General features: G+C 37.7%; 1 protein-coding gene, 1 non-coding gene and 2 pseudogenes across 2 annotated transcripts; 1 reads left to right on the top strand and 3 right to left on the bottom strand.

Moving 5' to 3' along the window:
- Positions 1-3,399: 3,399 nt before the first annotated feature.
- LOC132603634 (receptor-like protein Cf-9 homolog) lies at positions 3,400-9,503 on the bottom strand (annotated as a pseudogene).
- Positions 9,504-12,838: 3,335 nt separating this feature from the next.
- LOC132602347 (receptor-like protein Cf-9 homolog) lies at positions 12,839-14,544 on the bottom strand (annotated as a pseudogene).
- Positions 14,545-15,606: 1,062 nt separating this feature from the next.
- Positions 15,607-15,707, bottom strand: LOC132604704 (U6 spliceosomal RNA). The gene has a single exon (XR_009568812.1). It is a non-coding gene; the product is annotated as a U6 spliceosomal RNA (small nuclear RNA).
- A 1,464-nt stretch (positions 15,708-17,171) lies between these two features.
- Positions 17,172-20,586, top strand: LOC132601648 (uncharacterized). Its single transcript, XM_060314724.1, has 3 exons — positions 17,172-18,112; positions 20,194-20,466; positions 20,559-20,586. The coding sequence occupies exons 1-3, from the start codon at positions 17,172-17,174 to the stop codon at positions 20,584-20,586; spliced, it is 1,242 nt and encodes a 413-aa protein (XP_060170707.1).
- The last annotated feature ends 2,057 nt before the right edge of the window (positions 20,587-22,643 follow it).

The raw sequence follows: 22,643 nt of genomic DNA, 5'->3' as shown, positions 1-22,643 counted from the left end.
ACCCGTAGAATTCTGGAGGGTTCAGGCTAATAAAATCACGGGCTCTTGTGCTGACCGCTCTGTCACCCAGGCTCGCGCCCTTTCGCTATGCCTGAGCGGCAACTAACTGGGTTAGCAACTGAATAGCCTTAGTCATCTGCTAGACGGAGGCACCTGGTGGAAGAACAAGGGGTACTGGAGCTGAAGCCCCTTCATGCTCCTCTGGTAGGGGTAGAGTTGGAGAGGTCCGGGATGGAACCTTGTTATGAGACTCACCCTCTTCTACCTCTGCCGGTGGCTCCCGTTCACTCCTTCTTCTGGCCACTGCCTTGCCTTTCTAGGCCGCTCTAGCTTTCCTCTTCATAGGCATTGCTGAAATCATAACACACGATTAGGAAAAAGGGAAACCTGATAACATGGCTCTATTGCATGATCTAAGATAAGAAAGAAGGTCATTTATTCCTAAATTACCCGCAGCCTCCTGCTTATAAGTGTGGTGCGCTTCACACCCATAAACAGGACTTTACTGGACACGGCTCATAGACATACCCTAGGACGAACTGTTTTGATACCACTTTTGTCACGACCCAACTAGAGGACCATGACGGGTACCCGGAGCTAACCTACTGAGTACCTCTAAACATACATCTCATAATCACTTCTAGGAGGGCCATAGGCTAGCTCATATGCATCATACTCTGTAAGAACATGTATCACAATATAATGGCACGTTATTATGTAATCATCAGCAACCATGCCCATAAACATAAGCCAACAAGGTTACCAAAATATTATACAACATTATGAACTGATAAAGTCAAGGAACAGTTAGCTATGCACTTTTGTCTACAAGCCTCTAAATAGAATACATGTATCCATAAGGCGGGGCAGGACTCTGTCATGCCCAAGTATATATATACAAAAGAGTAGTACCAATAAATACGGCTCCGAACAACTGGAGCGCCTCTGAGATTCTGTTGATGGAACTCCAAGTGATCAGACCCGTCTACCTGCGGGCATGAACGCAGTGTCCACAAGAAAGGACGTCAGTACGAACAGTGTACTGAGTATGTAAGGCATAAATAACATCATAAGAAGAGATATGGAACATAACATAAGATAAGATAACTTGTACATCTGATTTCCTCGTAAGGCAGATACCATGCATGCTAACTTTATTTTAAACACAACATCATAAATATATACAATTAAACTGCCCGACCATATAGGCACGATGGTACCATCATTAGCCCGCATCCAAGCCTCCCGAGTCCAGGGTAATCATAAGCTGCCCACTGCAGTGGTGTGTCTACCCGGTTGCCTATAGGGCGGCGCGCTGTTACTAAAATACATACATATGTATATATCAAGCATGCATGGGAGCCCAATTAAAAGCTACAACTCTATCGAAGTGACGTAAGTCGGTAACCTCCGATTATATTACGGAACAATCATCATCGCTATATCTCACCTTGAAAGGACAACTATCATAAGGTGAGATCAATCAACAATGAGTAAAATCAAGGACATCATAAAATATACTCAATAATCTCATGATAGCATTAAAACCATAAGCTTTGGAATCTCCAAATGGAATCATGATCATCATCATTTTCATTATGGAAAACATCTGTCTTAAGCATTATAAGAACTTTGAGAATCATAGACCTCTAGATTTTTAGGAATAAGGATATTATGGAAAACATGTGTGGGTTCATAAGAAGAGAATCATGCCTTTATAAAGAAAGGGACTAGCCTTAACATACCTTTTTGTCTCCTGCTACTTACGCTTATCCTCCTGAGCTCATAAATCTACATTGAGAGAACTCATACTATCGTTAGACTTATCGTCGTATACTTATATTAAGCTTTCAAATTAAACTACTTCATATTCTGCCAAAAATCGAGCAGCATCTCCCGTGTTTATATGCCTAGCCCGAAATCACAGTCCAATAACCAACAACAACAACAACAACAACAACAACAACAACAACAATATCAACATCAACAACAACATTAACAATACGAATATGCCCCATAAAACATCCCTCATGATGTTTCCCAAATTTCTCAAATTATTTAATAACTTTGTCTCTGGAAATAAACCTAAATCAATATCAATAAAGGAAGATTCATACCTTACTTCTGTTGGAACCACAATATCTTCACTTTCCACCTTGAGTTCAAGTCAAGACTTACCGCAATACGATTTTATAACCGCAACTATATGTTGTCTGAACCTAATTCCTGGGATTATACTTGATTTGGGCTTAAAATTTGAGGTTGGAAGTTGGAGGGAATTTTCCAGAAGCTTGGAGGAGGTCTGGGGTGTTTTGGATGAAGAAAGATGGGGTCATCCCCCTTATATAATGATCCAGAGTCTGCCTGGACCGACTTAAAAATTGCTCAGCGCGATCGCACTGCCTTATGGCGCGTTCGCGCTGAGTTGTTGGGTTCTCCTCTCCGCATTCGGGCCACCTTCTGGCGCGTTCGCGTAGGATTAGTTCCCTGCTCTGGTGGTCCATCTTAAAATGCTCATAACGCTTGATTCCGATGTCGGATTGATGTGCGGTTTGTTGCGTTGGAAACTAGACTTCCTGAACTTCATTTTAGGCTTTGTTTCACTCCAAAAACTCCTAATATACTAAAAGATTTTATTTCTCCAAGTTAGACCAAAATTATCGTACCAAATCTTACCCAACTTTTCTCCAGAGTTCCAAAAACTCAATCTCCCTGATTCACTTGTTCTTCAACCCTTCCATGACCTATTACACGAGCTTAGACCCTCTTAATCATAACATGAACGCATATGATCTCATATCTCCTCGACAATAACTTCAGTGTCAACGTAAAAAAACCACGATGTATAACACCCTGTAACCTTCTGAACTATCCTTTCTATTTCTTGCGAACTCTCACAATAAACGAGTCTAATCGCGACTCCGCACAACAACCGAGAGTAATCGCAACCCACACAATCGGATCCTCAGCCATAACTAAAGACTGAACTTGATCACTGTCCCGAATCGGAATAACATATCTTGCACCCAAACCACAACACGCCACAGATCAAGAATTCGCAAAAGAATTTAGGGACAAGTGTCCACCCTTTGTGGGTGATTAAGATAAGAAAGTTCAGATACCAATTGGAATCGACTAGATACCAATTTGAATGAAGTCGCACGAGAGAATGAAAGAATTGGAAGTTTCGTAAATGTCTTATAGCCTCTCGCAGATAAGTACGGATCTTATCATACCGGTCCACAAGACTCTATTAGACACGCTCTTGTATTATAGACCGGGTAACCTAGGGCTCTGATACTAACTTGTCACGACCTAATTTTACTAAGTCGTGCGGGCACCTATCTTTCCCACCTCGGTAGGCGAACCCTTAACTCAACATTCACAAATAATAGAAAATAGTAGAAGTAAAATAGCGAAAGTCTCACAATTATAATATAAATAAGAAAATACGGAAGTAAATGAAATCCGCCTCAGTATCTGGTCTGGTCATACAAGAGCATCTAACTAAAATCTACAAGTCTGGAATATCAATAATACATCAAGTCCGAATATGGCTCGGAATAGGAAATAAAACATAAATAGGAAGAATCTTCAAGGCAGCGGACGTCTCGTGCTCACCCTGTAGACTCTAAGCAAATCTCGAGGCAACTTTCAACCCCGAGAAACAAAAGTAGGTCCAACCTGGAATTCTGCATTCATAAAAGAATGCGGCAAATGCAAGTCAGTACAAAACCACAGTACTGGTAGGTATCATCGACCGACTAAGTATAGCTAACATAATTCAGACAATAAAACAAGATAGGCAAATAAATCAACAAGTATGAGTCAAACAATCGAAACCAAGTACACGTCATCGCCCAAGTAGAGCATCTAATCCCAAATGTGCCGAGTCTCAATGTGTCGATCCGAATCTAACACCATAAGTAAAAACATCAAATCATCTCAATGTAAGTCGTGATGCAATGCAATGCAATGCAATAATGTACGAATCCAATGCAATGGCATGCAAATGTTGTGTACACATGTACTCCGGACGGAAATATCGACATCTCAGTAGCACAACTCATGGTGACTCGCGAAGTCTAAGTGCCACTCGTCTCAGATCTTTGCCCAACAGACAGACGAGACCCCGAACCTTTGCCCATGGGGGGTTCTCACCGGCACCACCCTGGGGGACCTGTGGAGTCCATGCACTCACTCAATCCATGATTCCGGAATGAACATTGGATATCGGACTCTCACGTCACTCAAGTAAAAATTGAGCCCAGCTCATCACAGTGTTTCATCAAGTATCATCAAGGTATCAACAGTATATCATGAATGGATGAGAATGCGTGCAATGCATGTGTCAACATTAATAATCTGATCAATATCACAAGTACCAACATGGGTACGCCAACAACATATCAATGTCACAAGTACCAACATGGGTACGCCAATAATATATCAGTGTCACAAGTGCCAACATGGGTCCGCCAACAATATCAGTGTCACAAGTATCAACATGGGTACGCCAACAATATCAGTGTCCAAGTACCAACATGGATACGCCAACAATAACAGGAAAGACTACAAAAGTCATATAGAACTCTATCTTTGGATCAACATCAACTCGTAAGATACTACAATAGCACAATCAAGATGGAACAACAGATTCTAATATCTACTAACAACACGTTTCATCAAGCCAACACAATAGAACAATTAAGTCACAACATAATGGGGTGGCTAGCCCCAATCACGCAACAGGGCTCAACCTAAGACAATATCCAACTCAACTTCGTACCAGAAGGTTTACATGCTTTCTCCGACAATATAATCTAAATATATGTTTCACTATACGAAATCTCACCAAGGGTAAGCCATAACCTACCTGGAAGGCCGAACAACAATATCACCAACAATCACACCTTAGCCTTTCCTTTCCTTGAGGCTCGAGATCAAGAAAGTCTATTCATATTCGAAATCTAGAGTATAAATCATGAAGATCGATACCTATATTGTTAACATTCAAATTAGGTCAAAACCAACCCTAGAATTTAGGGAAACGGGGCCCACAAGGGCAAAATGGGAAATTCGGGGGTAAATTATCCAATTAAATAATAGGTGATCAAAATCCATCAACTAATTGCTAAATTAACTCAAGGATTCATTCAATTTTAAAATCCAAGCTAAACCCCAATTTTGGGTATAAACTTTAACTCTTAAATTCAAGAATCCATCACTAATAATGGAATGTATATGATTAACAGCCTTAGATACATCATAATCGAACATAAACCCAATCAATTTCATCATTTGAAGCAACTTTGGAAGTCTAACCAATTTTATGAACTTCTCAAGAAAGACCCATTAAACCTTCTTCATGAAAAACCCCAATTTTCTCACTTTAAAAATCGTAGATTAAAGCTTAAATCAAGGGAATAAATCAAAGGGAAATACTTAGATTATGATTTAGACCTTACCCCATGGAAGAAACTTTAAGAACAACCTTGAATTCTCCCAAACCCAAGCTCTCAAGATGAGAGAAACTCCAAACAACAATAAATAACAAACACGCCCAGTTGTTCTGCCTAGTTTATTGTGCCAAACGATCTCGAAAGTCGTTTTGATGCCTCCAATGGATTCCTTGTCAAATTCCAGTCAAGTTAGGCTTTTGAACACTCCATTTGACCTTATAATGACGGAGATATGGAAGTTTCAATATTTGGAATAGTGCAGTTTTTAAAATACGAATGCTGTGGCAATTTCGTAATTAAACTGAAAAATCTGGCAACCCAATTCTTAGTAAAATGACCATAATCCCCTCATACGATGCCGAAACTTGATGATTTCAGTTGCTATGGTTCCAAAATTGCAATACGGATATAATGGTTCAGTCAAAACACGAATCAAAGGTCGTTTGCTCAATATGGTACCCTTTATGCTCAAATCAACGTCGATATCGAAAAAAATCACCATACAACCCAAACTTATCCAAAACTCATCGGAATCTAATCAAACTTTGTGGGCATGTCCAAAATCATCATACAAACTTATTGAAACTTTCAAAATATCGACACGAGATCATCTTGACCTGATGTTGACTGTGGTCAACTCCAATTCTAATTTAACCAGTTTCTCAAGCAATGACCCAAATCACACTCGAACCCTTTGGGAACCAACCAATGACACCACTAAGTCATAAATCACCCTCCGGACCTAATGGAACTGTCAAAATTCGATTACGGGCACGTTTTCCAAAGAGTCAACTTTGAGTCAAACGATTTTCACCTTAAGACCAAATTTTCTAAAAGTCATTCCAAATCCCAAAATGATGCCTAGGAAACTATTCCACCGGTCCCTGTGGATCAAAATAGTACTAACCAGGCTGGAGGACGAGTCGACGGGGAAAAATGATAAAAACGCAATAACGACCAGTTTGGTCGTTACATTATCGTCATACTTACTTGATTTTATTTCTTCCTCTTATTTTAGTAATTCTTTGTGCTTTTACTATTGTTGGGTTGAGGGTTCGCCTACCAAGGTGGGAAAGGTAGGTGCCTGCACGACTTAGTTGAATTGAGTCGTGACATTGTAATAGGTTGTAATCTGAAGTTGCTCAGTTTAGTGAAGTTGAAAATTCTGCTAAGGCATAACGTGATTTTTAATCCCTTGAGCAAAGAGTTTTTGATGTAAATATCTTGTGTTATTTACTTTCTTTCTTTTACTTGAGGGAACAGATAGAGAACCTGATTCTCTATACTATTTGGTGGACTTGTATATTCTATCACTTCAGAAAAACACTACAGACAAAACAGGCACACTCAACTCTGCACTCACTGTCATCAAAGTAAAAACATAATTCACACAGTCTTTCCAGTTCTTGATATTTCAGCTAGACACACTCTTTGTCCATTTACATCTCCCGAATTATCGCCTACATTTGTTTCACAAAAGTCAAAAGGAAATGGTTAGATGCAGAACAAGTATCTCAATTTCTCATACATTTATATAGAAACGAAGTAATGGAAATACAAGCTATTGACACCAAGTAATTGTTTCAAACGTTATTTTCTTTATGTGACAGGGAAGAAGGTCATTGGAATCTCAACTCATAAAAACACATTTCGATTTATTAGTTAATTGTTTGATCGTTGAGCTACTTCTACTGGGATGATGGTTGAACATATTTTTCTATGGTGACTAAAATGATTCTCAATGGTTTTGCATACATTAGGACCTTATGATTTATATCTTCCTTTTTTTTCCTTGATGTTTTTCCCTGAGAGTAGATAAGAATGGCATTGTAAATTTTTCACGACATCATTCACTTATCTAATAAAACAAGAAATATTTAAATGAAGATATAGTATAAATATGAATCAGTATAGACCTCAATATGAATATATACCTGAAGGTTTTGACTGTGCGACTCGGAACTTGTCTAGATGCCATTATTTCTTCTTCTTCTTCTGTAATGCATTTGACCTCGCTGCTTCTTTCGCCTTATCATAATGATCTTGTATTCTAGATCTTCAGCAATCCGAGAAAGCCAATTTGGATTTCGAGAAGAAACCATGAGATATGCTATGGAGAATCCAATAGATAGTCCACAATCATATCCCATAAGAACCATTTTCCAGCTGAGTTCACTCAGAAATGACGAATCGTTTTTTTCACCCGCATTGTTTGTCTCTTGTCTCCGGCTACTTCCACAATCTTTCGAAACTGGGAATCCACATAATCCATCATTGCCTTTATATGAACTTTTCCCAATATATCCAATTGAGGTGCTTTCAGGATGGATCCCTCAAGATAATTGCGTGAGAGATTTAAAACTACAAGATATGTAAGAGAAGCAAGTATTTCTGGTATCTCTCCCGAAAGCTGGTTAAATGAAAGGTCCAATGATTCGAATACATATAATTTTCCAAATGATGTCGGTATATGACCTTGCAACCCATTGTGAGATAAATTCAACACACGCAGTGCAATGAGATCTCCCATCATACTCGGAATATGCCCTTCAAATTTGTTACTTAAAATATCCATAGTGGTGTACAAAGACAAGATCCTCACAGCTTCAAACTCCTGTCCCTTTGTTACAACAATTACCGAGTCTTGGTAATATGTTTACGCTCCATCACCTGGTGCCTTCATTGTTTGATCAATTCTCCTCATGCCTTTCAGATCTTGAAAAAGACTTATTGGTAATTCTGCTGTAAATGCATTGCAAGAGAGATCTATCATCTGAAGCTGAGGAAACAATCTTGTACTACTTGAAGCTCTAACGGGACCGTGAAATTTATTAGATCTCAAGCTTAAAACTCGTAGCTCTGGAAGAGTCCCCAACCACATAGGGAATGTGTCATTCAGGTTATTATTTCCTAAGTCAAGAACTTCCAACTCTGTGCAATTGACCATCGACACTATACGAGTAAGATTCCAAAGCGATTTTGGAATAGGTCCCAAGAGATTACAAGGAAAAAGTGCCAAGGACTGCAATGAAGTTAGATAGCCAAGGGATTCAGGTAAATTACCAGAAAAATTCACTTTAGAGAGATCTGACTGCATGAGAGATGCACTGCTGTTCCATATGGTTGCTGGAAAAAAAAACCACTGAGTTGATAATTGCCTGACATTGTAAGAACTTGCAAGTTTGGCAGGTGAAAGATATCTCAGGTAATATCCCATGTAATCCTGACTGGTCAAGGCTCAGAGTTGTTATATGAGAAGAAAAATTCAGAGGAATGGTCGAAAAGATGTCCAGAGCAGTACGATCAAGCTCTATTAACTAGGTCAAATTCTGAAGTAGTACTTTAAAATTGTGAGGCTCCAGTATAAGAGTATTAAAAGCCAAATCCGATTTGAGATGAAGAGATGCAATTTAGAAAGATGAGAGATTTCATAGGGAACTCGACTAGTGAAAAAGGAGTATGAAAGATCAAGATGCGTCAAGTTGGAAAACCTGCCAAATTTAGGATATTTTCGAAGGAAAGAAGACATTCCCAGAAAGATTGAGCCTTTGGAGATGAGAAAGTTGAAATAGTCTGCTATTGGGATCAATCTTCCCTGCAAGCTGGCTGCAACCAAGGTCAAGTTCAATCACATTGCCGGTCATCATCACATTTGACTTCATCCCATAAGCAGCAATCTCTGCTCATATTCCATGAACTCTTTTTTGCGTGAGATTTCCCAGCAGTAAACGTTTGCTTGAATCTTATAAGGGCAAGACTTTGATCTTCACGGTATGGTTGAGGTGCCAATGAAGAAAAAGCAAGTCGACCGAGAAAGAAAGATACAGTAGTAGAAATGAGAGGTACCATAGCCAAATATTTTTAAGAAAGAAAGATATCCTTACCAAACGGCGCTTTGTATTAGTCCCAAAACAAAATTAATGAGACATGTATATAGTAGAGGTGGATGTTAAAAGGGGTCCAAGTCTTGTAGGTCTTCTCAAAGAGGCTATACATTTTTTAGAAAATTAATTTGATAATCTGAATTTTAACATGGAAATATTATACGAATTTCAATCCAAAGAAATCTGAATCATGTTACTGTCGAGGTGATAGGTCAACATGTCATTTTTTTTTTTTTGCAATGTTATATCTATTTCATTGAGATGAATGCAATAAGTTCAGTAATAAGAAAAATATATGTTAAAACAAATGCAACACTTGAATTGTTTTTTAATTGCATCACAAGAGTAAAAATGTTAATCCAATTGCTACAGTAAGAATTAGATAATCCCATGTTTAGCACAAGTCTTTCCATGGAAATTTCAAAAAAAGCTACAGTTGTCCTTTCACTTTGATTTTAGTCATTAGTAACTGTTGAACAGAACACAGCTCAAGTCAATGCATAAATTTGGACTTGGTGCTACTTGTTTGTTCCTATTTCAACATTTAATTTAGCTTTTTCATTGAGGAAAGAGAAAAAATTCCAAGTGAATGAGATATTTAAAGTCGGTACACAAGTCTTTCCATGGAAATGTAATATGAAAGCTACAACAAGATAGTACTTTCACTTTGATGTTAGACATTGTTTAACTAAAGTTATTTCTTATTCTGTTCGCAATTAATTACGGGCTAGTTGTCCCTTCATGTCTTCTTTTATAGACGTACTATCAATCACCCATCCAAGTGGCCATGTGACGTAACGGTGTTTGGTATACGGAAAATGACTTCTTGACTATGGCCAGTTCAATCACATGACCAGTCATCTCATCATATATCACTCCAGCCCATCAGCAGCAATCTCCGCTCATATTCCACATTCTTTTTTTAGGACAAGATTCAGACAGACTGAAAAGCCATCTACTTCAAATGCCTTCTTGAACTCTATCAGGAAAAGACATTGATCTTCGGTGCAAGATTGATGAAAAAGCAAGTTGATAGAGAAAGAAAGATACTAGTAGAAACAAGAGGTTCCTGTAGCCCATTTTTGCAAGTACGATTAGTAAAAAAAAAAAGTTGCTAATAGAGAGATAACAAATAAAGTTGTGCTTTGTGTTAGTCCTAAATCAAATTCATGAGATATACATATATACCGAACAGATGGATGTTAAAAGGAGTTGAGTCTTGTCGGCCTTCTCAAAGATGCTATGAATATTTGACACAATTAGTGTAGTAATATTATGCAAATGTTAATCCAAAGTACCTGAATCACCTTGTTGTCGAGGTGGTAGTCAGTATGTAATTTTGTTTGCAGTGTTCTAACCTTTTCATTAAAATGAATGCAATAAGTTAATCCATATTAAAATAACAGGTTAAGAACAAATTACGATACTTGATTCTTTTAACTGAATCATTCAAGTTGATAATTCACTTTGAAAGTCACTTTTAATTTAATCATAATTCATAAGGGGTAACATTGTTAACGCACAATTGCTACAGTAAGAGTTAAATCATACTCCCTCTGTTCACTTTTACTTGTCCACTATAGACTTTACACACTTCTTAAGAAATAATAAATGAAGTGCACATTTTACCATGATACCCATATTAATTGATGTATAATTGCATTAGATTTGGAAAATAATTTGGAATGAGCAATTAATGCTAAGGACAAAACAGGAAAAATAAATTATTTTTCTCTTGATATGTGAAAGTGAACAAATAAAAGTGAAAATCTATTTATAAAATAATGGACAAGTAAAAGTGAACGGAGGGAGAACAATGTTTAGCTCAAGTCAATCCACAAGTCTTTCCATGAAAGTTACAACAGACAAGTCTTTTCAAGTTGATGTTTCACGTTGATTTTAGTAATTAATTGTTGAACAGGGAAAGGCTCAAGTCAATGCACAAGTCTGGACCGGGGACTACTTGTTACTTCCTATTTCTAAAAATAGATTTTTACTTTCACTTGTTACTTTTAGCATATCAAGAGAAAACAATTTATATTTTCTTATTTTACCCATAGTATTAATTAATCACTTCAAATCATTTTTCAAATACAATAAAAATATGCATCAATTAATATGGGTACATTGGTAAATTATGTACTCCATTTATTATTTCTTAAACAGCGTGAAAAGTCCAAAGTGAATAAGTAAAAGTGAACGGAGGGAATAATTTATAAGCATCTTTCGTGGAGAAAGAGAAGAAAGTGACAATTCTAAACCAATGAGATATTTTAAGTCAATACACAAGTCTATACATGGAAATGTAAAATGAAAACTACAATAATGAGGTAAAGGGAAAACTACAATGAGGTAATAGTTTCACTTTGATATGTTAAACATTACTTAAGTGAACTTATTTTCTGATCGCGGTTAATTACGCGCTAATTGCCCATTAAAGAAGAAATGTACACCCTTGTCTTCTTTTTAATGTTACTCTGTTTTATACCATGTTGAGAAATGAAACGTGACAAATATTTTGGGACGTAAGAAGTAATAGTTTTAATAATCATGATATTTGGACCAACTTGCACGTACTTGCACTAATTCTACTAGGTTACCCCAATCTCCCAGCAATATACATAATTGGTAAGTCTGTCCATCAATACTTGCAAAATCAGAATTAATAACAATACACAATTTTGTTGTCCTTTCTAATGTCCGCATAAACAAATATCAGCGTAAGTTACATAACAATATATGCAATTATTTTATACAGGATAGTATGTGAACTAAAAATATGTACATTGGCAATATGCCGTAACAAGTAAAACTTCACCAAAGGATATTCTTCCTCTAGGGACTTCTATCTTTGGTGTTTATCCTTCTTGGCTGAATATTTCTTTCCTTCCTCTTTCAAATATAAAATCTGTAAATAGTAAATAAATAACAAATTTTTTCTTTAATGTTCACTTTTAAATTAGGTTTTCAACTTGCACAGTTTTTGGCTAGCATCAAGTTTGCTAGCTATTACCAATATGTTAGACAACGAATCTGCTATAGCAGAGATGATCTTTGACAACACAATGCCCCAAAATATTACAATGGTCTACAGAAATTACCATTCATCAACAATGAAGTATAAAAGCTATTATTCAACCAAACACTACATACAACACAGGGGCACACAACTCTATACTCACTGTCATAAAAGCAAAAAACAATTCACATAGTCTTTCAGATTCTTGATATTTAAGCTGGACACACTCTTTGCCATTTACATCTCCCGAGTCATTGCCTACATTTATTTCACAAAAGTTAAAAGGAAGAGTTAGATACAAAACAATTATCTCAATTCTATCACATTTATATAGAAATAAAATAATGGAAATACTAGCTAGATCCGCTATTGATGTCGAGTAATTGTTTCAAATGCTTTTTTCGTTTACATTAGCAAGGGAGATGGTCATTCGAATTTCAACACATAATAACACATTATGACTCATAATAACTTGGATGGTGGTTAAACATATTTTTCTGTGGTGACTAAAATGATTCTCAATGATTTTGCATACATTCGGACCTGATGATTTACTTCTTCCTTCTTTTCTTTTTGTTTCTTCCTAAGAGTAGATAACAATAGCACTTGTACTTTTCATGAAATCATTCACTTCTCTTTTCCATTTAGATACACGTAGAACTCTTTTTCTCTGTTATGCCAAGCTAATTAAAGAAGAAATACTCATATAAAGATATATAATACAAGTTACAATAAACTACTAAAAAATAATCAGTATAGAGATCAATATGAATATACACATATTCCTCAGGGAACTTTTCTAGGCAATAATATTTCATCTTCTGTAGTGCCTTTGGCCTCGCCGCTTATTTCGCCTTCTCATTATGATTCTGTATTCTAGTTCTTCAGTGATCCCAGAAAGCCAATTTGGATTTCGAGAAGAAAGCATGAAATATGCTATGGAGAATCCGATAGATAGGCCACAACCATATCCCATAAGAACCACTTTCCAGCTGAGTTCACTTAGAAATGACGAATCACTTTCTTCATCTGCGTTGTTTGCCTCTGGCCTCGAGCTACTTCCACAATCTTCCAAAAATGGGAATCCACGTAATCCATCATTGCCTTCATATGAATTGTTCTCAAAAGTAGCAAATTGAGGTCCTTGAGGGATGCATCCTTTAAGGTGATTGCAGGAGAGATTTAAAACTGCAAGAGATGTAAGAGAAGCAAGTTGTTGTGGTATTTCTCCTGTAAGCTTGTTAAATGAAAGGTCCAATGATTCCACTACAGATAATTTTCCAAGTGATGTCGGTATATGACCTTGCAACCTATTGTGAGATAAATTCAACACACGCAGTGCAATGATCTCCCATCATACTTGGAATATGCCCTTAAAATTTGTTACTTGAAAGATCCATAGTGGTGTACAAAGACAGGATCCTCACAACTTCAAACTCATGTCCCTTTGTTACAACAGTTACCGAGTCTTGGTAATATGTTTGTGCTCCATCACCTAGTGCCTTCATTGTTTGATCAATTCTCCTCATGCCTTTCAGATTTTGATAAAGACTTGTTGGTAATTTTGCTGTAAATGCATTGCATGAGAGATCTAACATCCGAAGATGAGGAAAACATTTTGTATTACTTGAAGTTCTAATGGGACCATGCAATTTATTGGATCTCAAGCTTAAAACTCGTAGCTTTTGAAGAGTCCCCAACCACATAGGAAATGTGTCATTGAGGTGATTGCTCCCTAAATCAAGAACTTCCAACTCTTTGCAATTGGTCAAGGATCTTGGGATTTTTCCCTCCAACTCATTGCCATGCAAGTTGAAGCTTTTAAGTCCACTTCCAAATCTAAAACTTGTCTGGAGATTCCCAGAAAGACTGTTGTGTTGCATATCCAAAACTTCGAGGTTAACGCTCATGTTACCCAAACATTGTGGAATTGCTCCCTTTAGATTGTTTCTTGCAAAATCTAGCACTACTAATGATGTCAAATTGCAAAAAGAAGAAGGGATATCCCCAGTGAGATTATTATTTGATAAATCAATAAAATTTAGATGAGAAAAACAAAATGCAAGTTGACAGAGAAAGAAAGACGTCAGTAGAAACAGGAGGTGCCCAAAACCCATTTTGGCAAGAAAGATTAGTATATAAAGTTGGTAATAAAGACAAAACAAAGAAAGATGTGCTTTGTGTTAGTCCCATATCAAAATTCATGAGATATATATATATACCGAACTAGTGGATGTTAAAATGAGTCAAGTCTTGTAGGGTCTTCTCCAAGATTGTTATGAATTTTTGAGAAAATTAGTTTGATAATATAAAAACAATAATTTTCATCTTTAATTTTTGCTTTGAAATATTATAAAGTACAAAATTTAAGCCAAAGAAAACCTGGACTCATCTTATCATCAAAGTGTCAGTCACTACAGTGTTATATATATATTCTCATTGAGACGAATGCAATAAGTTATCTATAATAAGACCAAATTAAAGCAATACATGATTCTTTTTAATTGCATCATAAGAGTAAAAATGATAATCCAATGTTTGGCTCAAGTCAATGCACAGGTCTTTCCTTGGAAATTTCAAATGGAAGCTACAAAAGGACAACCCCTTCCAAGTCGTTGTTGAATAGCCGTGGATTTGGGGCAACTTTGAACTTCCTATTTCTACATATAATTTAGCATCTTTAGTGAAGAAAGAGAAGATATAAAGAGACGATTCCAAATGAATGAGATATTTCAAGTCAATACACAAGTCTTGTCAATTAAAAGTGATAACAAGGTAATACTTTTACATACTTTGATTGGAAAAAACAAACTAGCGTCAAAACTATGAATTTGTGTCAGATGTCTTTCATTCACTCCTCTTACTTAAGTGTGGTTAATTAAAATGTGCTCTCACATTGATTTATCACTTAACCATGGTGAATTCACATGATTTGATATAAACATCGGGTATAAGTGAACACATTTCTTCTTCTAATAATATTCTCAACTTTGATCGCCGTGGATTTGGGGCAACTTGTTACATGCAATTTCTACATCTACTATCGCAATTTTAGTGTAGAAACCGAAGAAATAAAGGAACAGTTCCAAATGAATGAGATATTTTAGGAATTTCAGTGGAAATATCAAATGAAAGTGATAACAAGGTAATACGTTTACTTTGATAGAAAAAAAAACCACTCACATCCGAATGTTTACACAATAAATTCATGTCAGATGTCTTTTTGTTACACTTTTCTCATTAAAGCACGGTTACTTTTTTTTTTGTGCGTATCATCCTTGCCTGCGGCCATGCTGATCTTCTTTGTGTCATTCCAATTTTATCGAATGTCCCCGAAGAGATGAACGGTTACTTAATATGTGTTAATATCACATTGATTTATCACTTAATCATGGTGAATTCATATAACTTGATGTAAATACCGCATATAAGTGTGACACATTTTTTTTTATTGCAGAAAATATTCTCTACTTTGATTGTCGTGGATTTGGGGCAACTTGTACTTTCAACAACTATTAGCGAAGAAAGAGAAGGACAGTTCAAAATAAATGAGATATTTTAAGCAAATACCTCAGTCTTTCCATAGAAATGTCAAATGAAAGCTACAACAAGGTAGGAATACTCTAGTCTTGAAGTGCACATATGCTTTGCCGTGTCACGAAGGCAATTGTCTGTATTTCTCCAATTAGCATATGGACAATATGTATTTATAGAAAAATTGAGTGAATTTTTGGCTATAGAGGACAAACATTTCCACTTTTATTTCAGTCATTGTTTTACAAAACGTATTCCCTACTTTGATTGCCGTGAATTTTGCGCAACTTGTTTCTTCCTATTTCTACTTCCAATGTAGCAATTTTAGTGGAGAAAAAGAAGAAATAAAGGGAAAGTTGTAAATGAATGAGACATTTTAAGTCAATACACAAGTCTTTTTGTGGAAAGGGTGGAAGTATGATTCTTATGAAACTTGTAAAGCATAAACGTTCAAAAATCAGTAAATTATAATAATGTGCATTATAGTATTAATTTTGGTGAGAGATCAAAATTTAGTAAAATAGCATAAATTAATTTCCATTCATACGTTCGTTGGCAGAGCCAAAATTTTATATAAGAGTAGATAGTTTCATATCTGATACTTGAAACTTTTATACAAGGTGATTCAAAATTGACAGTTGCAATTTTGATAAAGCGGGGATAATGTGACGAAGAAACATAAGGAATAGAAAAGTTATTCAATGACTATATGATTCGTTCTTTTAGTAAAATTACATTGAAAAACAAGATGACTACGTTGCAATTTTAATAAAGCAATATGATATGTATATATTATGCTCGAACAAGCCAGACCACAACTTAGCATGATTAATTTTCTTTAATATTGTTCAAGTATTATTTGATAAATTTAAAGCATTATATTTAGGTAAAATATCTGATTTTAATTAACCAAAAAGTCATTACGTATCTGTCCAAATTTATACATGCACTTTCTTTTCTTTAACTAGTCTTTGGGAACGTGTGTTGCGCGTTTGTCCCTTTTTTTTATATACAATTTTGATAGATTATGTAAATATTTTGTAATATTTTGTAATCTCTTATTTAGGTTAGAATATTTTGTAATATTTTATACTCTCCTAATTTGAGTAGGATATTTTTGTATATTAACCAATTCAAGGAATGAAAGGAAACTACGGAAAATATTCGTTCATGGTATCAAAAGTCTAGGGTTTTCTTCTATTTTCTCTCCTCTCTCCTCTCCGCTGCCCTAGCTCCGTCGGCTGCCACCTCTCTCTTTTTTATTCCGCCACCATGTCCACCTCTAAATCATCCTTCCACCCTGCTTTCGCCGTCTCCAACATCCGTAATCACATTTCTGTGGTTCTTGAAATGGAGAATGCACAATACGGCACATGGACGGAATTGTTTAGGATCCACGCCATATCCCATAGGGTCATACACCAAATCATCGCACCAGAGAAAGGGAAGCAGGCAGCCCCTCCCTCCGATGACGACAAAGAACTTTGGTCGACCCTTGATGCGACTGTGCTCCAGTGGATTTATTCCACGATTTCGAATGACCTCCTTACTACTATTCTTGAACCTGGAGCAACGACCATGGAAGCCTGGGATCAATTGCGTGATATCTTCCAGGACCATCAAAACTCTCGTGCCGTTATGCTCAAACAAGAGTTTTCTACAATTAGGATGGAAGACTTCCCGAACGCGTCTATGTATTGTCAGAGGCTCAAGAGCATCTCCGATCAGTTAAAAAATATGGGGGCTCCGGTTTCCAATTCCCGCCTTGTTTGTCAGCTTGTTTCGGGTCTCACCGACGCATTCAAGGATGTGGGAACGCAGATCCGTCACAGCAAACCATTGCCTCCTTTCACCGAGGCGCGCTCCTCACTCGTTCTAGAGGAACGAGAACAGGCGATGCAGGCGGCCCACTCTATTCCTTCGGCGATGGTGGCTGCCACAAGTGGTGAGGGTTCGACTAATGTTTTTGATAATACTCATTCGTCTGGTCATGCTGTGAATACCAGGGGAAAAAATAACAACAACAAAGGCCGCAATTCTGGCCGTCGGAACGGCGCTGGCCGTGGTAACGCTGGCGGCAAAGCAGGCCGTGGCGGCAGCCGTGGTCACAACGGCGGAAATCACCAGCCACCGCCAGCAGCTAGCCGCACCAACCGTCTCTTCAGCCATGGCAGCTTCCAAATTATGCTTGGGGATGGATGCCACAAGGGGCCGTGCCACCTTGCCCGTATCCGTCCACTTGGCCGACGTCTTCGCAAGGGCCCTCGGCCAAACAGCCGGGCATTCTCGGCCCTGCTCCCCAGCCTCCGCAGCAGGCGTATGCTGCTGCCCCATTTCAGCAGATGTATGCCCCGTCTTATGCTCCCACGGACATCGAATCGGCAATGCATACGATGACTTTGAATCCTCCGAACCAAAAGTGGTACATGGACACCGGTGCCACATCTCACATGACATCCACGAATGGTAATCTCTCGTCTTATTCTAATTTGAGAAATCATCATCATGGTATTGCTGTTGGTAATGGTCATTTAATTCCGATTCACGGTTTTGGTCATACTCATTTGCCTCCCCCAAACCCTCCTTTATCGTTGAAAAATGTCCTCCATGCCCCAAAACTCATTAAAAACTTAATCTCTGTTAGAAAGTTCACTACTGATAACTCTGTGTCTGTTAATTTTGATCCATATGGGTTTTCTGTGAAGGATTTTCAGACGGGGATGCCACTAATGAGATGTGAGAGCCGGGGCGATCTATATCCCATCACCACCACCATCACAAACACAGCCAATTCTCCATCAACCTTTGCTGCTTTATCATCTTCTCTTTGGCATGATCGTTTGGGTCACCCGGGAGCGTCAGTTTTGAATTCTCTTAGGATAAATAAAAGCATTGAATGAAATAATTCTAGTTGCTCTAGTATTCGTCGTTCTTGCGTGCTTGGAAAACATATTAAGTTACCTTTTGTTCCATCTAATTTGAGCACTTGTATGCCTTTTGATATTATTCATAGTGATTTATGGACTTCTCCTGTCTTAAGTTCCATGGGTCATCGAACTTATGTTCTTTTCTTGGATGATTTCTCGAAATATTTGTGGCCTTTTCCTTTAGCTAGGAAATCTGATGTCTTTGCTAAGTTTTTAGAATTTCGGGCCCATGTTCGAACGCATTTTGAACGAGAAATAAAAAATGTCCAATGTGATAATGGGAAAGAATATGAAAATAATGATTTTTGGCATCTTTGTGAGTCGAATGGGATGTCTTTCCGTCTTTCTTGTCCTCATACGTCCTCACAAAATGGGAAGGCCGAAAGGAAAATTCGGTCTATCAATAATGTCGTGCGCACTCTTCTTGCCCACGCTTCTCTCCCACCTTCTTTTTGGCATCATGCATTGCAAATGGCAACTTACCTACTTAATATTTTACCAAGGAAGTTATTGAACCATAAATCTCCCCTCCATGCTCTATATCATAAGGAACCGACGTACTCGCACCTTCGAGTCTTTGGGTGTTTGTGCTACCCTCTTTTCCCATCAACTACGATTCATAAGTTGCAGGCCCGGTCTACACCTTGTGTATTTTTGGGGTACCCATCGAACCATAGAGGCTACAAATGCTATGACTTATCATCACATAAGATCATCCTTAGTCGTCATGTTGTTTTCGATGAGACTCGGTTTCCCTTTGCTAACTTGTCTACTCCTCCACCCCATACATACGATTGTTTGGATGAAGGGATCTCCCCTTATATTTTTCATCACCTCCAAATATCGGCACCTGCCCCCTCCACTGCCTCCCCGCCCGTTGCCTAGCAGCCCACTGCTCCTCCACTGCCTCCCGTCACCGCTGCTGGTCCCACGGTGAGGCAGCCCCAGCTGGACTGACTGCCAGCCCCAGCTAGCCCGACTGCCAGCCCCCGTCCGCTTGCTCCTGTCCAGCCGCCTATCCCCACTCCCCGTCCCACCATGATCACCCGCAGCCAACGGGGTATTGTCAAGCCTAAACGTCTGTTTAACTTACATACCCCGGTTAAGAAATCTCCTCTACCTCGTAACCCATTGGCTGCTCTTCGTGACCCGAATTGAAAAATGGATATGAATGATGAATTTGATGCTCTTGTTAGGAATAAGACATGGGATTTGGTCCCCCGTCCACCTAATGTTAATGTTATTCGTTCTATGTGGATTTTTACTCATAAAGAAAAGTCTAATGGTGATTTTGAGAGGCATAAAGCCCGACTTGTAGGTGATGGCAAAACTCAGCAGGTTGGCATTGACTGTGGTGAGACGTTCAGTCCGGTGGTGAAACCGGCAACTATCCGCACTATTCTTAGTCTTTCGTTGTCAAAGCATTGGCCTATACATCAATTGGATGTGAAGAATGCTTTTCTTCACGGTGAGCTCAAGGAAACTGTGTATATGTATCAGCCTATGGGTTTTCGGGATCGCACACATCCTGATTATGTTTGGCTATTACGTAAGTCTCTCTATGGGCTTAAGCAGGCTCCACGTGCTTGGTATAGACGTTTTGCAGATTTTGTGTTTTCCCTTGGCTTCTCTAATAGCAGGTCTGATAATTCGTTGTTCATCTACCATGCGAGGACTGAAATGGCGTACATTTTACTCTATGTTGATGATATTATACTCACTGCATCCTCAGACGCTCTCCGTCGTTCCATCATGGATAGGCTTGGTTCTGAATTTGATATGAAGGATTTAGGTCCTTTGAATTATTTTCTTGGCATTGCTGTGACCCGTCACAAGGGGGGGATGTTCCTCTGTCAACGTAAGTATGCCGAGGAAATCATTGATCGCGCGGGTATGTCATCTTGCAAGCCCTCTCTCACTCCGGTTGACACAAAACCGAAGGTCAGTGCTACTTCAGGTGCTCCTTATGAAGATCTCACTCATTATCGTAGTCTCGCAGGTGCTCTTCAGTATCTCACTTTCACGAGACCAGATATTTCATATGCTGTCCAACAGGTGTGCTTACATATACATGACCCGCGGGACGATCATATGCATGCTCTTAAGCGGATTGTGCGGTATGTTCAGGGCACTCTTGATCACGGGTTGCATCTCTACCCATCATCGATCACCGACCTTGTCTCCTACACCGATGCAGATTGGGGCGGCTTTCCGGACACTCGTCGTTCTACGTCGGGGTATTGTGTATTTTTGGGTGACAACTTGATTTCTTGGTCGTCAAAGCGACAACCAACTCTTTCTCGGTCTAGCGCTGAAGCAGAGTATCGAGATGTGGCTAATGTTGTCTCGGAGTCTTGCTGGATTCGCAATCTTTTATTGGAACTACATTGTCCGGTTCGCAAATCTACGTTGGTATATTGTGACAATATGAGTGCCATATATCTATCTGGTAATCCGGTGCAACATCAACGCACCAAACATATTGAGATGGACATTCATTTTGTGCGTGAGAAGGTTGCGCGGGGACAAGTTCGAGTCTTTCACGTCCCGTCCCGATATCAGATTGCAGATATTTTCACTAAAGGTCTTCCTCAGGTCCTTTTTGAAGATTTTCGTGACAGTCTCAGCGTTCGTAAACCTCCCGTTTCGACTGCGGGGGTGTGATAGATTATGTAAATATTTTGTAATATTTTGTAATCTCTTATTTAGGTTAGAATATTTTGTAATATTTTATACTCTCCTAATTTGAGTAGGATATTTTTGTATATTAACCGATTCAAGGAATGAAAGGAAACTACGGAAAATATTCTTTCAAATTTAAAAAGTTTTGAGTTAAAAAGTTGAGATCAAGATATTTGTTTTATCATTTACATTTTAGTCATTTTAAGTAAAATTCATAATAGGGGGACGACAAAAGTAGATGGGTTGTTTAGATTTGGATGTACCATCAGAAGAAGAAATGAAAATTAAATTACAATAAAATCCAATTTGTACTTAGTAATTAAATAGTTCTCTTTACTCAACCAAGCTGTGTGTGATTTGTCACGTCACATGAAAGTGATGAGCAATACTCACATTTTATAGGAATTTATTTAAGCTGAAACTTTAAGTTCTTAATTCCATACTCACCAAATTCAAAGAAGCTAACCATAAAATAAACAAATATAGAAAACATAGATCAGATTGACGTTTTATCACAGATTCACGGTGACAAAAAAAAAAAAAAAAAAAAAAAAAAAAAGGATATATGTCCATTCACTAAAACTACAATACCTCTAAACAAAAACACAAACAAAACATATATATTTCAAACTATCCAAATAGTAAGAGAGAAATCACATTGGGAAGCAGGATACCAATAAAAAAAAATAACAAAGAAGATAAATGAAGAGACATCTTCAGGCAACAAATTGATTGGCCTTGACAATGATGCTAGAACTCCAAACTTGCTAAAAAGTACATAGCACATATAATAGGGCCTTCTAAATGCTCATTGCCTCACACCTGTATTGAAGGCAATTTTAAGAATGGGGGAGGAAAAGAGAATCTAAGTTGTTGTGATCCCTTTGTTTTCTCATTATATAGAGCTTACAATGACTTTTCATATGACTTATCCTCAATAATCACAAGAAATAAATAAATAAATAAATAAATAAATAAATAAATAAATAATATATCCTTCAAGATGACAAGAATCGATGTTCCCACATAATTCTATATTTATTTGAGTTTTCATGTTCATATACGTTATATGTATGAAATGAAGTACAATAACCAAATAAATAAGTAGTTAATATATCATTCAAGATTTGAATTG

The sequence above is a fragment of the Lycium barbarum genome, chromosome 7, assembly GCF_019175385.1.
Source record: "Lycium barbarum isolate Lr01 chromosome 7, ASM1917538v2, whole genome shotgun sequence".
Taxonomy (NCBI): Eukaryota; Viridiplantae; Streptophyta; class Magnoliopsida; order Solanales; family Solanaceae; genus Lycium; species Lycium barbarum.
The sequence above is the reverse complement of the archived record's forward strand: the minus strand, read 5'-3'. Positions and strand labels throughout refer to the sequence as shown.

What these genes read in the sequence shown, in the direction of transcription:
- LOC132601648 (XM_060314724.1), top strand. Translation starts at nt 17,172, where the DNA reads ATGTCCACCTCTAAATCATCCTTCCACCCTGCTTTCGCCGTCTCCAAC. An exon ending in GATGGATGCCACAAGGGGCC is followed by an intron (nt 18,113 to 20,193) that starts GTGCCACCTTGC and finishes TGAGACGTTCAG; the next exon opens with TCCGGTGGTGAAACCGGCAA. An exon ending in CTTGGCTTCTCTAATAGCAG is followed by an intron (nt 20,467 to 20,558) that starts GTCTGATAATTC and finishes CTGCATCCTCAG; the next exon opens with ACGCTCTCCGTCGTTCCATC.